The sequence below is a fragment of the Xiphophorus couchianus genome, chromosome 20, assembly GCF_001444195.1.
Source record: "Xiphophorus couchianus chromosome 20, X_couchianus-1.0, whole genome shotgun sequence".
NCBI classification, from domain to species: domain Eukaryota; kingdom Metazoa; phylum Chordata; class Actinopteri; order Cyprinodontiformes; family Poeciliidae; genus Xiphophorus; species Xiphophorus couchianus.
The window spans coordinates 4,844,154-4,866,107 of record NC_040247.1 but is presented as its reverse complement, the minus strand read 5'-3'; the positions used below and the strand labels follow the sequence as shown (position 1 = coordinate 4,866,107).

The window sequence follows — 21,954 nt, the reverse complement described above, 5'->3', positions numbered from 1 at the left end:
GGCGCACAAAGAAAAGCTCAGTTTTTGCTCAGTTATGTCGAGTTTGTACCAGAGCTGCAAAACAACAGTCACAGTAGTTGTTTAAAACATAATTAGTCGGTAAATGGCAGCATTGGGAAGTACTTTCAGGAAGTAGTTTGTTGCCGTGTTTGAGTGACAGCCCATAACCGGACGGCGGACGGTGTTGTATCGAAAAAGGCACCCCTGCCATGAAAAGCACCCCTGTCGTCGGAAGCGCATTAGAAGGCAGATAGGCAGCCCGCAGAGCCGAGCCGATACTCAAGATGGCAGGTAATAACACTTTTTTAAACCATATTTTCTTACAAACTTTTGGATTTTTTTCTTCTAGTTAAAGTGGCATTTTATTGTTCAGAGTTGTAATACTTGAACTGCAGTAACTATTTCACCACTTGTTTGATGTAATGGTAGATTAGGAAAGCCGACTCTAGCGCAGGGCTTGGACAACCTGTGTTAGCAGACTTAGCAACACTAGCCTATTCGCTAACGAAAGCTAATCAGGAGTGTCGAAATGGGTCATTTCAGAAGCGTGCTTTGAAAATTTATTTTCAAATTGAGAATGTTGTATTATAAAATCACCGAGTTAGTTTTATTCAAATACAGATTATCTCTTTTGTTTGGATTATTTTCGACCTGTTGTAATAGCAAATGCTATCGAGTCAACTTAGCTAACGTTAGCCGGGTAGCCACAGTCGGTGTCAGCCGTAAGCTGACAAATCCTGCCATATATCATAACAAAGTGTATTGTTTGTTTGTGGTCGTTGGGTATATTGTTGTTTCTCTTAAAATCTATCGCAACGTTTTCTATTTAAGTTGTAAAACACCAGGTCCATAACATCGTTCCAAGTTTAAGGGTGTTTTTAAATCTGGAGCACATTCCTTAGCCTCAACAGCTGTAAACACAGGCTTCGCCTCCTGGATCCTTTTCTGGGCTCCTCTTTTAACTTGTCTTTACTGGTGTTATGATTTATCGATTACTGAATGGTATAAAAAAAGTTGTATTTTTTATTTGTTCTCTAATAAAATCCAGTAGGTTTAGAGTGTGTTGGTCAATGCAGGAAATGTCCCATCAGCAGTAGTTCTTTATTAGTAAAATAGGCTACGTACATAACAATATACTGTACATGTAAATGTCTAAAAGAAAGGACAAACATTGTAATTTGGAACATAAATTGGTATAAAGTATATAAACATATCACAGTCAGTTGTATCAATACTCATGCAGATAATATTTCTTTATCAATGTTTTATCTTGGCTACAGATTTTTTTGTGTGTTTGAGAGAGATTTCAGAGTTTTGAGATCATTATTAGGTTTCTTTTAAATAATTAGATCGAGTAATTGGTCGATAAAACTAATAAATCGTAAGGTGCACAACGGTTTCTCTTCTTGTCACTCTGTAATGTTATTTGTAGGAAAACATTTAATAACGGTGCTTTTTGCTGAAAATCTTAATGATTATATCATTACAGTATTGGCTAAACTACAACATTTTTCCAAGTTTCCTAAAATTCTATATTAGTTTTAAAATCTCAGCTGCTCTAAACATACATTACTTGTGGGTATTAAGGGTGGTTAGTCCATCCAACTATTCCAATATATTATCAATTTTCAGTATGAATACCTGGTCTTCTAATAAAATGCTGCATCCAAAATTATTGTTGTTTTATTATTGTGGTACTGCACTCGCTGACATATATGATAAAACAATTAAGATTCAATATATTTTTCAGTTTTGGTTATTTGATCACTTTTAAGCATGACTATTATTTTATTAAGCCAAGAAAATTATATGGGTTATACATCTTCTCTGTGTAATTTCTTTATTGGTTTTAAAAAATAAATAAGCAGACTGAACTTCTTATTACAAGAGAGATGAACTGGATGTGAAGTTTTTTCAATAGCGATAATGTTACTAAATATTATACTGAATCCCATGATCATCTTGTCACATAATTGAATTATCCTTTGAACCTTTGAACTGCACATCTTCCAAACAACTTCGGCCTGAAAACCCCTAATTTTATTTTAAGAGCTCTGTTTGGTAAAAATGTTTTGATATAAAATGTAATATCAAAGTATACTAAAATATATCAAACAAAATATGAATTAGTGAGGCAATAGTGTAATTATGTAGCTAAAGAAGACAATTTAGATGTTGAGTTGGGAGAAATTATCTTATGCACCAAAGTTTTAATCATAAAGTGTGTTAAAATTTAAATAGAAGGCACAAAAAAAATCAAATGCAGTCAGTCATCCCAGTATAACCTGATGCAACGCTGTTGTTCACCAAACGTTATATTTAGTTTATAAATCCAGTGGCATAAATCCATCTCCCCACCTACTGTTTTATTGTTGCAGGTCTATCTTTATACTTTGAAGATGGCCATGATGATCTGGACGATTGTAAGTATATCAATAAATCTGTATGACAAAATATAGACACTCCTATTTAAAAAAAATCACAATGAATTTTATTCTGCCTAGAGGTTCTTTTTGTTTTTGGACAACTTTTTAGCATGGATAGTATGCTATCATTGCAGTTTTACAGCCTAACATGTCTAATTTACATCAGCCAAATGAATTAAACACAAGTATATCTTATTAAATTGCTGAATATTCATGCTCAAGAAAATCATGGACTTTATCTCTGACATAAAACTTTTTATAACATCACGAGACTGCTGTTATATAAATTTTTCTTGACTTTGATCTAGCTTACAACAAAATCAAATGTTTTCCACCCACAGTTGGATTTGATGATTATGCTGCAGATTGTGATGGCATTCGTATCACAGCATTCCTCGATGCTGGACAAGACAACCTAACTCCTCTGGGAAGGTTAGAGAAGTACGCCTTCAGCGAAAATACATTCAACAGGTAAGTTGAGTTCTGTGTTCAGGCGGCTAATCCTCCTGTCCTCTAAAAACAGGTCAAACATTAAGATCACTACCTCTTTTGCAACCTGTGCTTCACCTGTTTGCTGCTGATATAGTTTTAGAGAGAAAACGATCTAATATTTGTCTGAGAATCAAACAAATTCTCAGACAATTCTCCCTCTTAAAAAGGGAAGACCGTCGTCACTTTTTATTTTATCAGAAGTAACAAATATTCCTCATAAAGCAGTATTTCTGTTTTCATCAAATGATTCTCACTTGTGTTCTCTAAAAAATTTGAATAGTAAAAATATGCATTAGTTAAAGGCAAACAAATTTTTAAAAATCTTTTTGTATCTGCAGCATAATTTTGGCGTCTTTGCAACAAGGAGACGTCAGCAAATAAATCAGTATTTACATGGAAAGGATATTAACCGGAGTCAGTCATTACTAGGAAGTTGTGCAGCAATAAAAAAATAATGTTCATGGTCCAAATCATAAATTTCATTAGGTTAGATAGTGAAATTATGTTATAGCAATACTTTGTTTTGAAGATTTACTGAAATGAATTTCAGTGAAAGAATGTCAGAAAACTGTTTGAATGCTTCCTTAACCCTCTGTCTTTATATGTAGAATTTCTTTAATTTTAAAGATAGTTATGTTCTTAAGTCTGTTTTTGCCTGATGCAGCTTTCATAAATAACCCCACAGTTCTAAAGTCCTTTGTTTTTGTCTCATGTGGCCCTGCAAGTACTGATTCCAGCTGTTGTCTTCATGCTTTTTATGCTCTGACGTGCAGGACTAAGCCATCCTCTTATTTTGAAGTAGATGCGTGTGGAATGTACTTGCCATTGCTTTCGGAGCTGCATGTTATGCTTTGCGAACTTGACCCTTGTAGGTATTGGCAGGCATACCACTAACTTGGAGCTATTGCTTTCTAGGCAGATCGTGGCGCGTGGCCTGCTTGATGTGCTTCGAGAGTTCAGTGACAATGAAAATGACTTTATCAGTGTCATGGAGACAATTGCCAGAATGTCAGAGGATGGAGGTAGATGTATTTTCTTGTCATTTTTTTTTTTGTTTCAGCTGCCTTGTTTTTATTTGGTTTATTAAATTGACGCTGTGATGTGTGTGCTTAGAGCCCACTGTGCGATCGGAGCTGATGGAGCAAGTTCCTAACATTGCCATGTTTTTGCACGAGAGTCGGCCGAATTTCCCAGCCGCCTTCTCAAGATATTTGGTACCCATTGTAGTCCGGTATCTTACAGATCCAAATAACCAGGTAGGTTTCAAATAAATCACTTCTTTAGGTGGACTGTAAAACTAAGCAAAGCATTTTAAGTACAATTAAGTATGTTTTGGGGATTTTAAAAATGGAGCATTTGTGTTTTTGCATGTTGACTTAACAATTGACCCATTCATCGTTTGCAGGTGCGGAAGACGAGTCAGGCAGCGCTGCTGGTTTTGTTGGAGCAGGGCCTCATCTCTAAAGCTGACATGGAGACCAAAGTTTGTCCTGTTCTGCTTGAGTTGACAGAACCAAGCAGTGATGATGACTACAAAATTGAGGCAGTTGCTGTAAGAAACATTTATTCATTTGACCCATTTCTTCTTTCTTATGTTATCATTAAAGAGTATCAATTAAAGAGTATCAATGCGTAATCTAAATCAAACCCAGTTTGATTTAGATTACTTTTATTGACCTCCTTTTACTTGAGTTCCCGATCTGCTTTCGTTCTGTCACACAGATCATGTGTAAAGTTGTCACCATGTTGAGCAAAGACACAGTGGAGCATCTGCTGCTGCCACGCTTCTGCGACCTCTGCAGCGACGCCAGACTCTTCCAAGTGCGCAAGGTAAAACCTTTCCTTTCTCACATTCAGAAATCTGAAGATGACCTTTAGGTTAGTTATGTTGCAGCCTAAAGCACGGCTCAGACAGCAGGCATGTGAGGTCAAGTTTAATTCTGTTTGTGTTGCTCTGTCAGTGTGAATTCAATCAGTCTGTGAATCAACCTCAGTTCTGTTTCGTCCAGCGGGCTTTGCTGACACTACGCCGTTGTTTCCCCTCTGGAATGTTAATTCTGTCTAACTGGTGCCAGTTGGTGTCGGGGCTGCAAATGTGGTTAAACATTGCCAAGTATTTTTTTGGATCTCTTTGTAATTCTATTTTAATTATGCCCCCACGCACAAATTTGGAATTGATTAGAGGGCAGCTCATAATAATCACAGTACATTTCAGCAAAGCATACTTAAACTATTAAATTTTGTCTGAAGTGTTTCACCGTATTTTCTCCCCATCATGCTTGTTACAGGTGTGTGCAGGGAATTTTGGGGAATTTTGCTCTATTGTTGGTCAGGAAGCAACAGAAAAACTTCTGGTGAGAAACTTCAGAATATGTTTTACAACATTTATTTTCGTACTGGTTTTTAAAATCAATAAATCTCTCTGCAGTCAAAAATCTCAGTTTGTTTTATGTTTTTAACGCAGATGCCGAAGTTCTTCAACCTGTGCTCTGACAGCCTTTGGGGCATCAGGAAAGCGTGTGCCGAGTGCTTCATGACCGTCTCCAACTCCACCTCTCCAGAGGTGCGGCGCTCAAAACTGTCCCCGTTGTTCATCAACCTCATCAGTGACCAATCACGTTGGGTAAGACTCACAAACTGTGAGAAATGTATGCGCTGTAAATGATTGCGTCGAAATGATTGGGACATTTATTCTGACAGTTAAAATTAAAAAGATAGGAAATGGAGCCATTTAAAATGATTTTATCATCAAATAAAACTTTTTCTAATAATGTGGTTTCTTAACTCATTAAGTCTTGTAAAAACAAACTTTTCCACCTTCAGGTGCGACAGGCTGCCTTTCAGTCTCTGGGGAGATTCATCTCCACCTTTGCCAACCCCTCCAGCACAGGCCTTCATTTCAGGGAAGATGGTGCTCTTCCAGAGGTCCCCAGGTGTACAACGGACAAGTAAGACCATCACTGAACTTTTATTATAATGACTCTTTATCACATGTAGGTGTTCGGTGTCATGTTTGTTCTAAAAGCTTTCCAAAATGTCTACATTTGAGCAAAACCGGTCATTTCAACATGTTGCAAAGCAGTGGTCGCGTAACTTCTTTCAAAACCACTTTTATTCATAGCTTCAAGTTGCTTAAGAAGTTCTCCATCCAACTTTAACGCTCCATCGAAGGAAAAGGCGTTGTTTTGTTTGTGTTTGAAAAGAAGCACTGCTTTCCCTTTATAACTGCTTAATCAGGAGCCACGGATTGGATGGCAGCTTTAGTTTCCGTCTCATCAGCACAATGCTGTATAGAAAAGATGTTTCTATAGGACAACAGGAAGTCTTACAGCGAGTTATTTAATCTGTAACAAACAATCGCTTTTAAGTAAAGAGATTAACTGTCTTGGAGCTCTGATGTTTGAGTGTCATTCCTTCAGATTACTGATTGATTTAGATGTATTGAAACTAGTGGTGACAATCACAATTAGTTACATTTTAATCAAACTATATATCGACAATTTAAACAGCATTTTCAATTCATTTAACCTTTTTGCTGCTAAACTATTGAAAAAATAGACATATAAGCTTAACAACAGAGATTTCCTCTTTTTGATCTGTTATTTAGGTCATCCAACCCTCAGATTTGTTCAAGGGGTTGTTGTAATGTTTCAAGTATTTCAGGAACCTAGGGTCATTTATGGTACTTCTTTGAAGAAATGCTGCTGCAACAGGTTTAGCGTTGAGAAGCTTCACCTATTGAAGCTTTGCTGACAGGCTAACTCTTGTTAGCACAACTTGAACACAATATTATTTTTCAGCATCCCATCATATTGTTTTCTTTTTTTAATGAAAAATTAACCCGCAGTGAGCCAAGGGAAGCGACTTTGTTGTCCAACATTATTTATGGATGATGTTGATGCGTCAGATTTATAGGCGTACCAGAACCGCGTAAAAGTCCCAGCTGGAACCTTTGATGTTTAAAAAAAAAAAAAAGAAAGTGGTTAATTGCTATTACATCTTTAACAAGTTGAAATCTATGTAATTAATAAATAAAAATAAACATTTTAAAGTCCTGGTCCTAATTAATATTGTTCAACATGTTAAAATGGTCAAAAAGTAACTCTACACAGGTGGGGTTTTAGCCTTCATTTAAAGGAACTCAGTGTTTCAGCTGTTGTGCAGTTTTCTGGAAGTTTGTTCCAGATTAGTGGTGCCTTTTATATAATACAACCCACACCAGGAGGGTCAGTGTAGCACAAAGCAATCCCTTTTTGACCCTGTTCTATTCTAATAAAACAATCCATAAAAGCTGTAATTATTGTCCAATTATTATTAATTATTATTCATTAAGATCAGAGTTAAGATTCCTGTAGATGCTGACAAAGATTTGCGAGAATAATTCGGCTATGTTTCGTGGATACCTCAATTGTAGGGACTGTTGGTTTCTACAGGGAACTTGTAAAATTTGCTTTCTACTTATTAGTAGAAAGCAGATATGAGTGATGAGTTATAAAGTTGTTTTTTTTAGGAAATGTGTGTGGTAATAGTTTATCATGCACAAATTTGTCACATTTTTGCATCAGACAGACAAGATCGGATGTCCTCTTGGCTGAGGAAGCTGCAGCTTAGTCATTGGTTGAATGAATCACAGTTATTAATGAGACATGACGAACAGCCTGTTCTTTTATTCCTCTGCGTTAAGTTTCATTACCAAAAAAATAGACCGAGACAAATTTTATTGTTTATACAAATGAAACTCTGTTTTTACCAAAGCAGTCTTGCTTATATAGATTTTTGGGGGGGGTTTCACACCTGATAGTTCATTAGAATCCTTTTGACTGGGAACCAAAATTGCAATATTTGTTACATTATCATCCGGTGCGGTTGGCTTTGTCAAACAATCCAAACTAATTGGATTGTTTGACAACAATTGTTCACTTCCTCACCTGTGGCGGCGCTGTATCAAAAATCACTGAAAACCTTTGAAGAAGACATGGAGCGCAACTTCTTTGTGCTCAGTGTTGCACCATTTCTGGCGTTCAATTTTACGCGTTGTAGGATTTCTCTTTCGTCACTGGTGAAATACCAATTTCCCATTTCTTCCACAAGGGCTAGACTTGGATTATTTCGATTTGATTGTATTTACACAGAATTATAGTTTGCTTCCTGCTTTTGGAGTGGTTTCCAGTCAGTTTGGTCTTCAAACATGTATTTGAACCACACCAGAGTTCACTAGAACCAAACTGAGCTTTTTTGAGTTTGATTGCGAATTCACACCTCCCCAAATGAACCGGACTGTTTACTTCAGTTATAACTTTGTTTGTAAAGTTACCAAAATAGGAAGCACTGGTTGTTTCTGAACTTGTGTTTCTTTGCAGCAGCTGCTCTCTGAACTCCCTGAACTGTTCCGACATTAGCAGCTGCCACAAAGACAGAACCATCACACACACGCCTCCCAACCAGGACGGCCGGGCCACGCCATCGCCGGAGCACGTGGCGACGCCAGACTGCGAGGACTTGAACCACTTCGAAGACGGCCATTTTTCTGTTCCCGGCTCGGCTGTGACAGACAGCCGAGACAGCCCCCTGGTTACAAACAATGCTAAAAACACAAAAGAGACGGAGCAGGCCGACGACAGCTTTAACTCTTTCATCTACTGGAGAGAACCTCTACCTGACATCAGCGAAGAACTGGAGATGCTAAACTGTCAGACATCAGAGGAAGGGACGGAGAAAAAGGTAGAAGAAGAGGAACCAGAAGAAAACTGTTCAGAGTCTAAATACAGCCATGGCAAAGCTACCAGTGATCAGATCCAGAAGGTTTTGGATTGTTTGCAACCTCACATTGATGATCCAGATGTACAAGGTGAGTGTTTGATGCCAGAATGTGTACGGTGAGATTTCTGGGAATGCAGATTTAATTACAGATGTGGTTTACTGCTCAGCTCAAGTTCAAGTATTGTCAGCGGCTCTAAAGGCTGCACAGCTTGACAGCCCAACAGAAAACAACCCAACTGAACAGCAAGACGAACTACTAGAATCCAACCCCGAAAGCCCGCTGGAGGACAAATCCACAGAGATTCAGCCGCATGAAACCGAGGAAACCAGCACAGAGGAGGAGCAAACGGCAGAAACTCCTCCAGCCACAGAGCCGAGTCCGGTCCAAGAGCAAGAAGATGAGCAGACACAGACAGAGCCGGAGGAGGAGGAGGAAGAGGAAGAGGAAGAGGAGTCTTCTCCTGACTCTCCAGCACCAGTAAGACACGCTTCAGATTGTTAACATTTGGTCAGATGTAGATAAGAAATGGTTTTTGGGCGACATCATTTAAAAAATGAAACCTTTTTTTTCATACCAAATCTTTCCTTCCTTTTTTTTTCTTTCTGCTTTCCTGCCTTCTGAACTTCCTTCTTTCTTTATTCCTTCATATCTTACTTTCCTTATTTGTTCCTTCTTTCCTTCCTTTCTTCCTTACTTCCATCTTTCCAAACATCCTTCCCTCCCTTCCTTCTGAATTTTGTTCCTTTTATTTTTTCTTCCATCCTTCTTTCCTTTCTTCCTTCCAAATTTCATTAATTTTTCCCCCTTCCTTCTTTTCTTTTTTTATTTGCAGTAATTAAGTAAGAAATTTGCGAAATGTGCCAATATTGTTTTATCCGATCATTTGATTTGTCATCAGAATAATGGATTACTAAAGTAAATGTTAGCTGCACCTTTAATTTGAAGTGTTTTTTGCATGTAGTCAGCTTGGTTTGTTCCATAACTGTATGGAACAAACCATTTTCATTTCATTTCATTTTTCCCAGGAGTCTGAATCAGATGAACCCATAGAGATAGAGGAGGTAGAGGTGATACAAACCCGAGTGTCCGAGGACAAACCGAAAATCCAGGTCAGTTTAAATACACCGGCCTGTAAATATTCCACACATTCTCTCTTTTACATGATTATTTTTTTTAAATGTTACTCTCTCTGTGCCGTATTTGCAGAACGTTATACCCCAGCAGCTGTTGGATCAGTACCTCTCCATGACGGACCCGGCCCGGGCGCAGACGGTGGACACAGAGATAGCCAAACACTGTGCCTTCAGCCTGCCCGGCGTGGCGCTCACGCTCGGCCGGCAGAACTGGCATTGCCTCAAGGACACGTATGAAACGCTGGCCAGTGATGTTCAGGTAGGAAATCGGCCCAAGAGTCTGGTAGAGATGATTATTTACAGCCTAGATTTTATCTCAGTGGGAGGTTTTTATGTTTAAGCAGCTGTTTGAGCAGCCAATCAGATGGCTGTTAACTTTTTAACAGATGTGATGATGCAGGTTTTTGTCTAAAAGAAAAAAGATAGGGTTTTTTTTTAGGATACCTGGGGAGGGAGAACTTTTTAGGATGTTGTGCATTAGATTATATTAAAGGGATATTTACATTTTTAGTGTGGATTAAGTATTTTGTCCAAAAAAAACCCAATTCTTTAACGGTTTATGAACTGTGCAACTTCAGATTTTGAGAAATTAGCTTGAATAGCATCGTCCCATACATTCGTTAGCCTGATTCTTACAATTCCTATTTTTCTTTGACATAACTTAGCTTTTCTGAGTCATAAGGACGGTGTTTTGAGGCGTTAACAAGACAGTTTCTGCAGGAAAGTGATACTTGAAACTAGGGCTGAAACAATTAATCGAGCTGAATCAATTATTGAAATAATCGTTCACTAATTTAGTAATCGATTCATTGTTAACTGGAGCATATGAACTCAAAAGGCAATTTACTGAAAGGACAAGGTTGGAGCAGTAATTAAGCCAAAATTGTACAAAAAAAAAGATTTTCCATTTAAATGTTAAAAAAAATAACATTGTGGCATAGTTTTAGCTTCACGTGGTTAAAATTCTTTATAGAAAGTTTTACAAGGAAAATGTGTGTTAAACTGAGCAATTCATAAAGTAACTACAACATTCAACTTTTCCAGTGAAATCTTGTTTTTTTCAGTAGTTGGACTACTTGTTGTCTGGAGTCCATGTTTCCTTTAATAGAGCATTTTAATTATTTAATAGTCGCAGGTCCTGTTGTTACGCCCTCCTAACGTCGTCCAGTCCTTCTGTTAATGCAATATTTCTATTCTCACTCTCACTGCTGCTGATTCCATCCTGACAACTTTAAAAGTCAGGGCAGCTTTACAGGCTTTTCCTCAAGTTGAACAGTTGGAGGACATGTTGGGACAAATAGATGCCGGTGTTGTCTTTACATGCCCCAAGTCGTTTCTCTGACAGATCCATTGTGTGAAACGCCTGACTTACCATTGAATCCTTCACTTGGATTTTATTTTTCCACAGTTGGCCCTTAACAGCAGTTTTTTAGCCTAAATATTAAGGTTTTTGCTTGAAACGTGGGGATTCTGTTTTAAAAAGTATTTCTATTATATTTTTTCTTTGATAGATATTGTTGGAAAAGGCAGATTCAGCCTGCTTCTGTTGTCATTTTGCTCATAAACTGGCTTTTATGCAGTAAGAGTGCACTTTGTGTTCTTTATAAATTAAAATTCTGGTCATTTAGTTGGGATAGGCTAAAAGGTCTGAGACTGTTTTCAGTTATTAAGCCATAAAACTTTAGTTCTGCTGGATTGAAGTTGGGGGAAAATTGCACAAATGGGTGGAAATGTAGAAACATTCTTTAACCATATTGGTTTTTTTTACTTTGTAAAATGTTTAATGGTGATTTTTACTGCAACAAGAAAAAAACCAAATGACAAGTTTAGAAGCCTGAGGGTCGCAGCTTGGCCTGTCGCAATAAATCAATTAATAGCATGATGAATTGAAACAAACTTAATAATTTCCATTGGATGATTTATTGTTTATTTTCTTTTTTTCTCTTTTTACCAAAAACTGGATGATAAAAGTCTTCAGTTTGGTGCTTTGGTGTCAGCTAACTCTATTAAAAACACAATTTTGTTTACAGAGACTTATTAATTAATTTTATTTGTTCTTTCTGTTGTTTTTTTGTTTATATTGGATATTTAAAATGTCTTTCAGTTTCAATGTTAAATGTTCACTAGAATTTAAAGTTTGAATGTTATTTGCATTATTATGCAATTACCTTTATTTGGAAATGGTCTCCAAACTGCAAAATTATTGTTTATTGCTGCAACTTCTGGGACAATTTATCGTCCAGTAAAATGTGTTATTTTGACAGACCAGTCACACCAGATTTAAACGCAACGACATTTAACTGCTGCATCGCGTTAAATTGCAGCTTTCCTCAAAATTATACTAGATGTTTACTAAACATTGCTTAAGGTTTTCAGCAAAATTACAACGTTTTTTGGTCTTTTTCTTGCTCAGTGGAAGGTGCGGCGTACTCTGGCCTTCTCCATCCATGAACTGGCGGTCATTCTCGGCGATCAGCTGACGGCGGCGGATCTGGTGCCCATCTTCAACGGTTTCCTCAAAGACCTGGACGAGGTTCGCATCGGTGTGCTTAAACACCTGTATGACTTCCTGAAGGTAACAGCTCTGGTTCAACTGATGGAAAATTGACGCCAAGTACTCATTAAATCTCTGCTAACGAAGCTGGTTTGTACTTCCTGCAGCTGCTGCATGCAGACAAGAGGAGGGAGTATCTGTACCAGTTGCAGGAGTTCATGGTGACGGACAACAGCCGCAACTGGAGATTCAGATACGAGTTGGCAGAGTAAGTTTGCTTTGATTTATGTTTTATTATTTGTCATAATGTGCTGTTCTTTTCTGCTTTTTAGTTGACTATATTTACCTTTTGTCTGTGTCTGTGTCCAGGCAGCTGATCCTAATCATAGAGTTGTACAGCCACTACGACGTCTACGACTACCTCAGACAGATAGCACTCACGCTTTGCTCTGACAAAGTGTCAGAGGTCAGGTGGATCTCCTATAAACTGGTGAGTTCATAGAAGAGTTTGAAAAGTATTTTAGAAGAAAATAAATTTGAGATGTAAAATGTTCAGATATTGATATATTGGTCATATTTGTTATGTGAGCAGCAGATTTTACGTTGCAAATTCTAACAATTTGCATCTGTAGCGTTCATCTGTGGAAAGCTACAGATGAGATTTAGTGGGAACAAATTATGTTTCTGAACCTCAAAATTCAGACTTTTTTTTTCTTCAAATTCTATTTTAGAATTTTGTTCTCAAAATTTTCTTCTGAAAAAAATAATTGACAAAAAAATTTCTGATTTTTTTTTTGTGAAAATCTGGATTTTCTTTTGTGTTTTTTAAATTTTCTCCTGTGGAATAATTTTTTTTCTCTTCAGTAATTATTTTTTCTCTATTTTTACTGTAAAACTGAGATTTCTGTATTTTTTCTCTATTTTTTCCTCAAAGTTCTGTTATTTTTCAATATTTCTTGTTTCACATGGAAATTGTGTTTTCCCCCCTTTGGGAATTGTGTTTTTTTGCTGTTTGTCTTTTAACTTTCCCCTATTGATTTCTGTATGTTTTCCTCAGAATTGTGTTTTTTCCATTTTAACCCTCAAAATTCTGACTTGAATCTTGCTTCTCAAATTCTTATTTTCTCAAAATTCTTCAGAATTAATTTTTTTGCTATTTTTTTCTCTTCAGCATTTTTTTTCCTTCCAGTGTTCCTAATTCTCTTCTATAAAATGCTTGTTTCTTCCCGGTAAGCGTAGACTGACTGCTCGTTTTTTGCTTTGTGCTCTCAGGTAGTGGAGATCCTGCAGAAGCTTTATGCATGCGGGGCCGATGAACTTGGTCTGACCTTCATCAACGAACTCTCAGTCAGGTTCTGCCACTGTCCCAAATGGGTGGGCAGGCAGGCATTTGCTTTTATCTGCCAGGTCTGTACATTTCTCCACTTATTTTAATATTTCTATAACTTTTGCTGCCTTTTTTTATTGTAAAATAGTTGATTTTTTTACACCATAATAGTTGTTTTATGTCATGTCAGTGTTGTATAATCTCTAGTCGGATGAGAATGTGTTTTGACCGTAAAACTCTGGCAGAAAGCCATTTGTCGATTAACCGGTCTGATTAGATTGTTTCTGTTCTTGTCACATCTTTGCGTCATAAATACCTTTTCCCTGGGTGCTTGTTGCAGCTCAGTCTGAGTGTTTATGTGTTTTTGCTGAAGGCCATTGTGGAGGAGGACTGCATGCCCATGGATCAGTTCAGCCAGCACCTCCTGCCCAGCCTACTGAGCCTCTCTGCCGACCCGGTGGCCAACGTCCGCGTTCTGGTGGCCAAGGCTTTACGGCAGAGCATCATGGAGAAAGGTAACTTGAAGATGAGCTCAATGATTCGACAAACGATAAGTTTAAAGAGTAACTACTATGCAAAATTCACTTTCTGCACATTTTACACCTCCATTTGAGGTACAAACAAACACCCGGCCATTTTTGGGCAACAAATTTGTTATTTGGTGTCTGGAAAATTAGCCATTTCAAAAACCTTCCAATTAGTGAGTCTCTGCTCCGTTACCTAGCAACCCAAATGGATCTCCAACAAAACTTTTTCAAATTCCACAAATGATAAAAAAAAAAAAAGAATCCCACATTTTCAGTGTTGCCTTTAAATTAAAAAAAAAACTTGATTAAAATCACACATGAATAAGTTTGTTCATGTAAATAAAAAAAACATGTCACGCCATGATACTCCAACCACTTCCTGTCTTCTTTTTCGTGGTTTGCGGGCGCGGCAACATTCGGTTGTTAATCATGAGATGTGAAAAGTGTTTTCATTACAATTTAGCAAAATAAGCCAATTTTAAAGAATTTTTAATTAATGAGCTACAACAACATTTAATTTTTTATTTTTTTGGATCAATGACTGAATTTTGATATGGCTACAGAAACCACTTCAACCTATCAACAAAACTTTTACTTAATCAAAAAACAAGATTTTTTTTTTTTCAAAATTTCCATATCCCCATTAAGTATTTATTTTCAAAACATCAAATTGCACAATTATGTGGTGATGGGAACACAGTTAATGGCTGCTAGAAAACAAAAATGTTTTGTTGTTGGCCAACCATCCACAACCCACTTACTGTATTCTTGTTGGTCGTGCAGGAGTCTCTACTAATGCTTTTCACAGATGTATGGTTATATAATTGCACATTTGTTTGCAGCTGTTTTCTCATGCAAGTGTAAATGTTGCGTTGGGGGTTGTGTCTGGCAGCAGTTTATTTGGGTTTAAAGTGACAGGAGGCTCTATAGCAGCGACCAGACTAAAATCTCATTATTAAGAATGTTTTGTATCTCACATAGACAGATCCTAACCTGTTCAAGGAAGCGTAACAGGTCACCTTTACAGCTTTTCTTCCTACTAACCGAGTGTTTTTGTGTTCAGCTTACTTTAAGGAACCAGGCTGTCCCTACTCGGACAAGTTGGAAGAAACCGTTATGGCTCTGCAGTCTGATAAGGACCGGGACGTCCGGTTCTTTGCCAGCCTGGACCCAATCAAAGGCCTGATGGACACGGCTCCTTTGATCTAACCCCGCCCCTTTCCCCGCCGCGTTGCAGCCCACCTGCCTGTCTTACCTGTCTGCCTGACCGACCGACCGACGCACAGCCGGCGTAACGTACTACACCAGCACTCGACCGGGTCCCAAGCCACTGGCCTGTTGGGCAGAACTGACCACTTCCTGAATCAGGACCGCTGTTCGGATCAAGACTCGAAGGGACGGTGCAAGCCCGTCTTCCGGTTGGGCAATACGAAGCGCACATCTATTGAAAAAAAAAAAAGAAAACAAACCTACTTCTCAGAGCTTTTGGAGAAACAACTGGACTCGGGCAGCTAAGCCTGACCGTTCCTCCACACTAACATCCACCGCAAACTCAAGTCAGGCTTACCTTCTCCAAAGCGATTTCTAAGCTTGGTCTGATTCAAAATACCTTTTTTTTCTCAACTCTTCTTCATGTGGGTTTCTAAACCAGCGGGCCTCCGGGCGCCAGACTCTGTGCACTAACTCAGGGGGACTTTTCTGAACCTGAACAGCATTATGAAGCTTTGAGCAGCAGACCAGCCAAAACAAGTAGTTCTGCTGGTAACATGCCTCTCCTCCTCCTAAAGTGTGTCTCAGATGTCCGTTTTTTATTATATTTGTTTGGTTTTTTTGGTCATCTGTTCCCTTCTCATATCACGTTCCCTCACAGAAACCACTAACTGCTTCACAGGAAAAGCATAATTTAAAACCATATCTTGAAACTTTGAAACTTGTTTTGGAAAAGCAAACCCTCCCCTCAGCTTTTCTCCGACATGAAGGGGGGGAATCGGGTTCTGAATGTCCATTTTTCTTACTTTTTCAGAAATAAAACAAGGGCTGATGATAAAGTGACACCATAGAAGAGCAAGAAAGAAAGCACACTGTTGAATAATGCATGTTTCCCCTCACGTAGTGTCTCTCACTTCCTTCAATGTTGACGTCATAATTGCTTTTGGTGAATCTGCTTGGTGGCTTGTACAGTAGAAAATAGTGTTGGTTGTGTAAAGAGCTTGAAAGATGCCTGATCAGATTCCCTTGCTTCATTGGGATGATTGTTTTTTTTTTCTTTTCTGTACAGTGTGAACCTTTCGAGGACAGAAAAAAAAAAGTATTTTAATGGAACCAAGGCCAGTTTAGTCGAGATGTGTGTGAATAATGGGAGCAGTCACCAAGTCACTTTTTTTTTTTTTGCCGTCTTTCAAGCTCAGTTGTGTTGTAAATTGTTTCCCCTTTCCTTTTTTCCCTTGAATGAGCTTAATTGGAGAACTAGAGCCGGTTGTGGTTTGTGCTGTGCATCTCTGGTCCTTGCTTCCTTTGAAAGGAGAGCTCACCGCAGTAATGGCGGTGTCCACTCATCTCGTCTGTCTGCATTTTGTGTCCCCATCTCATCTTTTTTTAATGTAGTAGAACAGTTAATATATACATTTTATGAAATTTATTTTTCTTTTTCAATTATACACCACAGTTCAAAGATTTTATATCCTAACTTTACAAGATTTACAACCTTTGTAATATTCAATGGTTTCTTTTAAAAAGACATTTTATGTAATGTTATTTTTAGTATTCTGTAATTAAAATGATGAAAAATAACTGTTTGTCATTAATAAAAGTAGATCATTTGATATGCTTTTATGCAGAACAGCATCTAGATTGGTTTTATTTTTCTTAAGACTAAACAATGGGATAAGAAGGCTGGTTCTGTTTTGGGGAATATAGTGACTTCATAAAGTTTAGAAAATTATACACGATTGAGGATTCTTCAGAGTCGCTGTAAGACTGTTTTCTACAGGACATTCTTTGTCGGCATCTGCAGCAACTCTGAAGTAAATTTCATGAGTTCCAACATTTAGTTTCTCTCTAGCATTCTAAAAAATTAATGAATTTAATTTTGTCTTTGGTTTCTTCATATTTATTAGAAGACTGACTGCTAAAGGAGATCCTTCTTGCCCACAGCATCACCAACCACAACTCCTTAATGAAATTAGTTACATTTAATTTACTGTTGGGATGAACAAAGTATTTTTGAAATAAATATTTTCTAATTGTTTTTTATTACCGTCTTCACTGTGTTCTATTTTTAAGTAATACCGTTGAAATTATTTATATATATCCCCTGGCAGATATGTCTTGATAATGAAATCAGTGTATGGTTTTGGAAGATGTGACAAAAAACGTATTGGGAGTCAGTCAGAGTCACTTGATTGTAGTGAGTAATTCTGCATTGCTTACTCCCATCATAAAACGACATGGTACACTTATACCACATTTTTTCAATGTTCCCCAATAAGATTGTTTTTTTTTTCTGTTAAATTACATAGAATTTGTTGCGTTTAAGGCGGAAACTGTTAACCTTGGTTTTGTTTGTTTACATCTCAAAGAACTGGGGTTTTAAAAGTCATAAAAAATCCTTAAAACTCATCTGCGTCTAAAAAGCAGCAGCTTCCGGTCCCATGCGGTGCTGCCGAAGCTCCGCATGAGCTCCATGCCGCAGTGTCTCTCCAAATGCGCCGTGGCGTGTTCTGCAACGTCGCCGCGGATCTTCAGGGTCTTAAAGTGATCGAAGTCCGAGCGGCCCAGCTTCCTGAGGCGGCGGGCTGCAGAGCGGTAACACTTCCAGGGCTGAGCCTCCAGCAGGAGGTGGGTGCTGATGGCGGCGAGGCGCGACAGCAGCTGCAGCAGGCCCGAGTCTCCGTGGTTCAGGTGGACCCACATGGTGACGGCCAGGCACAGACACAGGTGGAAGTGGGAGCAGCTGTGCTGGCTGAGGAAGTCATGCAGCTGGTTGGTTTCCTCAGTGATGTCCAGCTGGATGAAGGAGATGTTGCTGTGGAGAGGGTTGGTCTGCTCTGCGCGCTCAATAAGAGTTTCATCCAAGTCAAACCCCAGAAGCTGAACTGTGCTCTCCTCTGGTTCCTGGACAAGATGCTTGTAGATGGCCACACTCAGGTCCTGGTGTTCACACAGGAGGAACTGAGTTATTGTTCAGACAATATCAAAGGAGGTTTCCTTTTCTGCTTAAAATTTAGTTTACACCAGGGGTGTCGTAACTATTTGCCACATAGGCCAAAATCATGAAGTCAAAAGAAATAGAGGGTCAAAAAAGAATAAATTATTTTACCTACTCAACAATAAACAAAGAATGCAATGTTTTAATTAAACAAAGTAGTCGGATATGTTGTTGGGAAGGAATGTGTAGATTATCACAGATCCAAAACTTTAAAAAGAAATTCTAGATATCAACATGGGGAAAAAATAGAACAAAATTTAGTCAATTCTGTTTGATTAATAAAAAAGGCAATTTCCTCAAAGAAAATACTCAAGAGTAATTAAGCCAAAATAGCACAAAAATATTTACATTTTGCATTTAAGATTAAACAAAAACTATTAGTAAATATGTTTCATAGTTTTAGATTCACCTGGTTCAAATTCTGCAAAAGAAAAGAAAAACTCCTACTAAGCACCTTTTGCAATCCAATCATCGGTTAATCCAAAAAATAATCAAAAGATCAGTATGACACCGTTGATGTTAAGCAAAGCAGAAAAAGCTGAACTTTTCACATGTTGATGTTAGAAACATTTTTTCCCCGCTGCAGATGCTTTCTTTACAACAAATAATCAAGCATGAATGCAATGTGCTGCATTCTGGCACCAAAATGTTTGTTTTCTTATTAATAAAGGAAATGAATTATTTACTTGCATTTTTATGTAACCTAATATATGGAATACGCTTAAATGAAAAATCCGCAGAATTAGTTTTTGCTCGAATAATTGATTAATAATCAGAATAATTGATAACTTAATCTAAGACTACAATAATCGTTGGTTGCAGCTTTAGTTATTGGTCTATGTTATGAAGCATGGTGGGGCGTTGCAGTATAGATTAAAAATATACATTCAACTAGTCTAACTTTACATTACAGCACCAAACATAAATACACTAAAGTGACAAAGTAGAAACAGGAACTTCAAAAAAAGGCAGTATAGCACCGCACGTATAATTTAGTCACTCCAAGAAGACTGCTATTATCACCACGAGCATTTTAAGTAACATAAACAGGAAGTGTGTCATTTCGCACCCCTGAGTTGCACCCCACGTCCAGGATGAGCGTGGGCTCGTCCCCTCCGTCCCTGTAGCCCAAATCCTGCAGGAGCGTTGCTGGGATCAGACTCAAGCGGTTTTCCGGAGGGTTAAAGCTGTAATAGTTTATAAAGTTTCCGTACGGAGCAGCACCGGGGTCGTTTACTGCGTTGTCAGGACCTTTAAGATTCGGACATGTTGCCATCGTAACGTGTGTGCTTGAGAAAAGATTCCGGGTGGAAATGTCGTAAATGGGTTCCACTAGTTTTTCTTCTTATTTTCACGCCTGCTGTGGGCGCGGCCATTTGAAGACGTAAAGAAAACGGTAGCTAAAATATTCACCGTTATATTTACCTATGGTGTTTCTTTTCACTCATTCTACAGGTGAATGAGTGCAAAACACTCAAAGCGACTTTTACAGTTTTAAAATCTGATGCTTAGTAGAGTTAGTTTCATTTATCACTTTTTAACTTTAATCAGAATTCAAATGCAAGATGTTTTATTTATAAACTGAAATGTCCATTTCATTGTTTTATTTTAAATAGCCGAACCCGATTTTCCAATATCAATAAAGATAGTTTTATACTTGTCATTACTGTTTATGACCTCCAGACGGCCAATATTAAATTGAAAATAAATGCAATATTTTTAAGTCTTAGACTTTAAATGATTAATGTGTTATTGTTGGGGTGTATCTAGTTTTTCTTGTAAATATATATTAATTTTAGCACTTTATGTGTTATATGTGATCAAACGTGCTCTGTTATCAATTTTTCAGTTGTAAAAATTTTTTTATCACTAAGTTAAGAAAAAAATTAAACACGGATTTTGGTAAGTATATCCAATCTTAACATTTTAATTTAGGGGATTTTAAAATTTAAAATTCAAAATTTTGAATGACGTGGTTTTATTTTGAAAACCGGATTGTACTTTACTCGATAGCTCTGCCTTGTTGCTTTGTTTTCAAGCAGAAAATTGTAAATTATAACTTCTGCATATGTTTTATGTTGATATAAGGCATCAGACGTCCAGGTCATGTTAAAAACTCCCCCGAGTGCTGAATGAGTGCTTCAGAACCGCTTTCTGAGGGGAAGAAGTAGGGAGTTAAATAGTTCGAGTAGTGTAATATGACCTCCTGACCGGGTGGTGGCGCTCTGCTGTCTGCCAGTTTTTACAAGACAAGTACCAGTTTCCGCATTTTATGGAATACGAAGGTTAGTTAGCAAACGGCTAGATATCTGGATTCTTATGTTGACATTGAAGCAAAGAAACTACCGTTTGTTGCGTTTACTTTTTGTTGGATAAAAAGGTAAGAAAACACAAAGATTTTCTATCCATTTATCCAAAAACAGTCTTGAGCAGTGAGCGTTTAAGAGTAAATATGTTGTTTGATTTGGATACGTCTGTCACCAGATCCATAATCTGTGTAATTTCACTATTAAACACCATTTTTTTGTGATAGTCGACATATCTGTAGAAAAATTTAATTTAATTTCTAAAATGCATTTCAATTGGGTGTAAAGTGAATGGAATAAATAACTTAAAAACATAAGAGATTTTAAAAAGCACACTTTCTTTTAAAAGAGCACTGAAATTTTATTTTTAAGAAAACGTATTTTTTTTAAATCTAGTTTCGTGTGTGTAATTTGTAAAATGTCTGATTATTCTACACTGAACAGAAACCTAACGCAGCACTTTCGTTGCTCTCATTTTTCTTGAGCTGAACTCTAAGATCTAAAACACATCACAGGTTTGTGAACAATGTTTGAGAGAAATTATTTTGTGTATATAGAAAATGTTTCTGATCATTTTATGAAGTGTATAGTTATAAGTATTTAAGCAGTTATAAGCTTTTTGCCTCTAACTAATCCACTTATCAATTTGTCATCTTTATTGACAGATGACTGATTTTTTTACTTTTCAGTCCAGGTTGTGTACTTTTATAAAACATAGATGCTTCCAGTATTTCCATATAAAAACATACTTGTAATTATCTTAAATGTCCAAACTTCAGCCTCTGAATGTACCAGTCGAGTTAAACCCAGTTGCTGAAGCTGATCCAACTTCTCCTCTCCTTCAGGATCATCATCATGGTGACGGCAAAGCGTCTGGCTGATATCGGTTACCGCGCCTTTTCTACCTCAATGATGCTGCTGACGGCATACGGAGGCTACCTGTGTGTGATGCGAGGACACCGATACTGGGTGAAGCAGAAACAGCTGAAACTGGCTGCAGAGAACCAGGACACTGCAATCATCAAAGACTGACGTCACCTGGACTGCACTGTTACTCCTACTGGACGTTTCCCGTTCCTCTAATCCGTCTCAATGGTGAAGAGAAGGATTCCTCCCCGAATGTTTATCTATTCCCACACAGATTTAGTTTTTCTTTTGTTGTATAAAATTTAACCAAACAATGGTAGAGAATATATTTGGCCTTTGTCACATCTGCAGAGCATAATTTCAAGTTTGTATTGTATAAAAATGCCTTAAATAAAAGTGTGACAATTTATCACA

At 37.6% G+C, this 21,954-nt stretch overlaps 3 protein-coding genes across 5 annotated transcripts; 2 read left to right on the top strand and 1 right to left on the bottom strand.

The window, feature by feature from the left end:
* The first annotated feature begins 22 nt into the window (after positions 1-22).
* ppp4r1l (protein phosphatase 4, regulatory subunit 1-like) lies at positions 23-16,210 on the top strand. 2 transcript variants are annotated; one of them, XM_028003069.1, is made up of 20 exons: positions 23-291; positions 2,379-2,423; positions 2,768-2,897; positions 3,834-3,940; positions 4,032-4,174; positions 4,324-4,470; positions 4,641-4,748; positions 5,207-5,272; positions 5,383-5,541; positions 5,742-5,866; positions 8,279-8,766; positions 8,846-9,156; positions 9,705-9,788; positions 9,886-10,071; positions 12,226-12,387; positions 12,474-12,574; positions 12,676-12,796; positions 13,579-13,713; positions 14,007-14,148; positions 15,224-16,210. In XM_028003069.1, the coding sequence occupies exons 1-20, from the start codon at positions 285-287 to the stop codon at positions 15,367-15,369; spliced, it is 2,913 nt and encodes a 970-aa protein (XP_027858870.1). In that variant the 5' UTR covers positions 23-284; the 3' UTR covers positions 15,370-16,210. The 2 variants fall into 2 exon arrangements, with proteins under 2 accessions (XP_027858870.1, XP_027858871.1); XM_028003070.1 differs by lacking the exons at positions 23-291; positions 2,379-2,423; positions 3,834-3,940 and having other exon boundaries at positions 2,786-2,897.
* Positions 16,211-16,427: 217 nt separating this feature from the next.
* On the bottom strand, positions 16,428-20,315 carry bcdin3d (BCDIN3 domain containing). Its single transcript, XM_028003073.1, has 2 exons — positions 19,437-20,315; positions 16,428-18,309 (listed from the first exon to the last, which is right to left on the bottom strand). Exons 1-2 carry the CDS (start codon positions 19,641-19,643, stop codon positions 17,776-17,778), a joined length of 741 nt encoding a protein of 246 aa, XP_027858874.1. The 5' UTR covers positions 19,644-20,315; the 3' UTR covers positions 16,428-17,775.
* A 271-nt stretch (positions 20,316-20,586) lies between these two features.
* cox14 (cytochrome c oxidase assembly factor COX14) lies at positions 20,587-21,954 on the top strand. 2 transcript variants are annotated; one of them, XM_028003075.1, is made up of 2 exons: positions 20,587-20,747; positions 21,519-21,949. In XM_028003075.1, the coding sequence occupies exon 2, from the start codon at positions 21,529-21,531 to the stop codon at positions 21,703-21,705; it is 177 nt and encodes a 58-aa protein (XP_027858876.1). In that variant the 5' UTR covers positions 20,587-20,747; positions 21,519-21,528; the 3' UTR covers positions 21,706-21,949. The 2 variants fall into 2 exon arrangements, with proteins under 2 accessions (XP_027858876.1, XP_027858878.1); XM_028003077.1 differs by lacking the exon at positions 20,587-20,747 and adding an exon at positions 21,165-21,188 and having other exon boundaries at positions 21,519-21,954.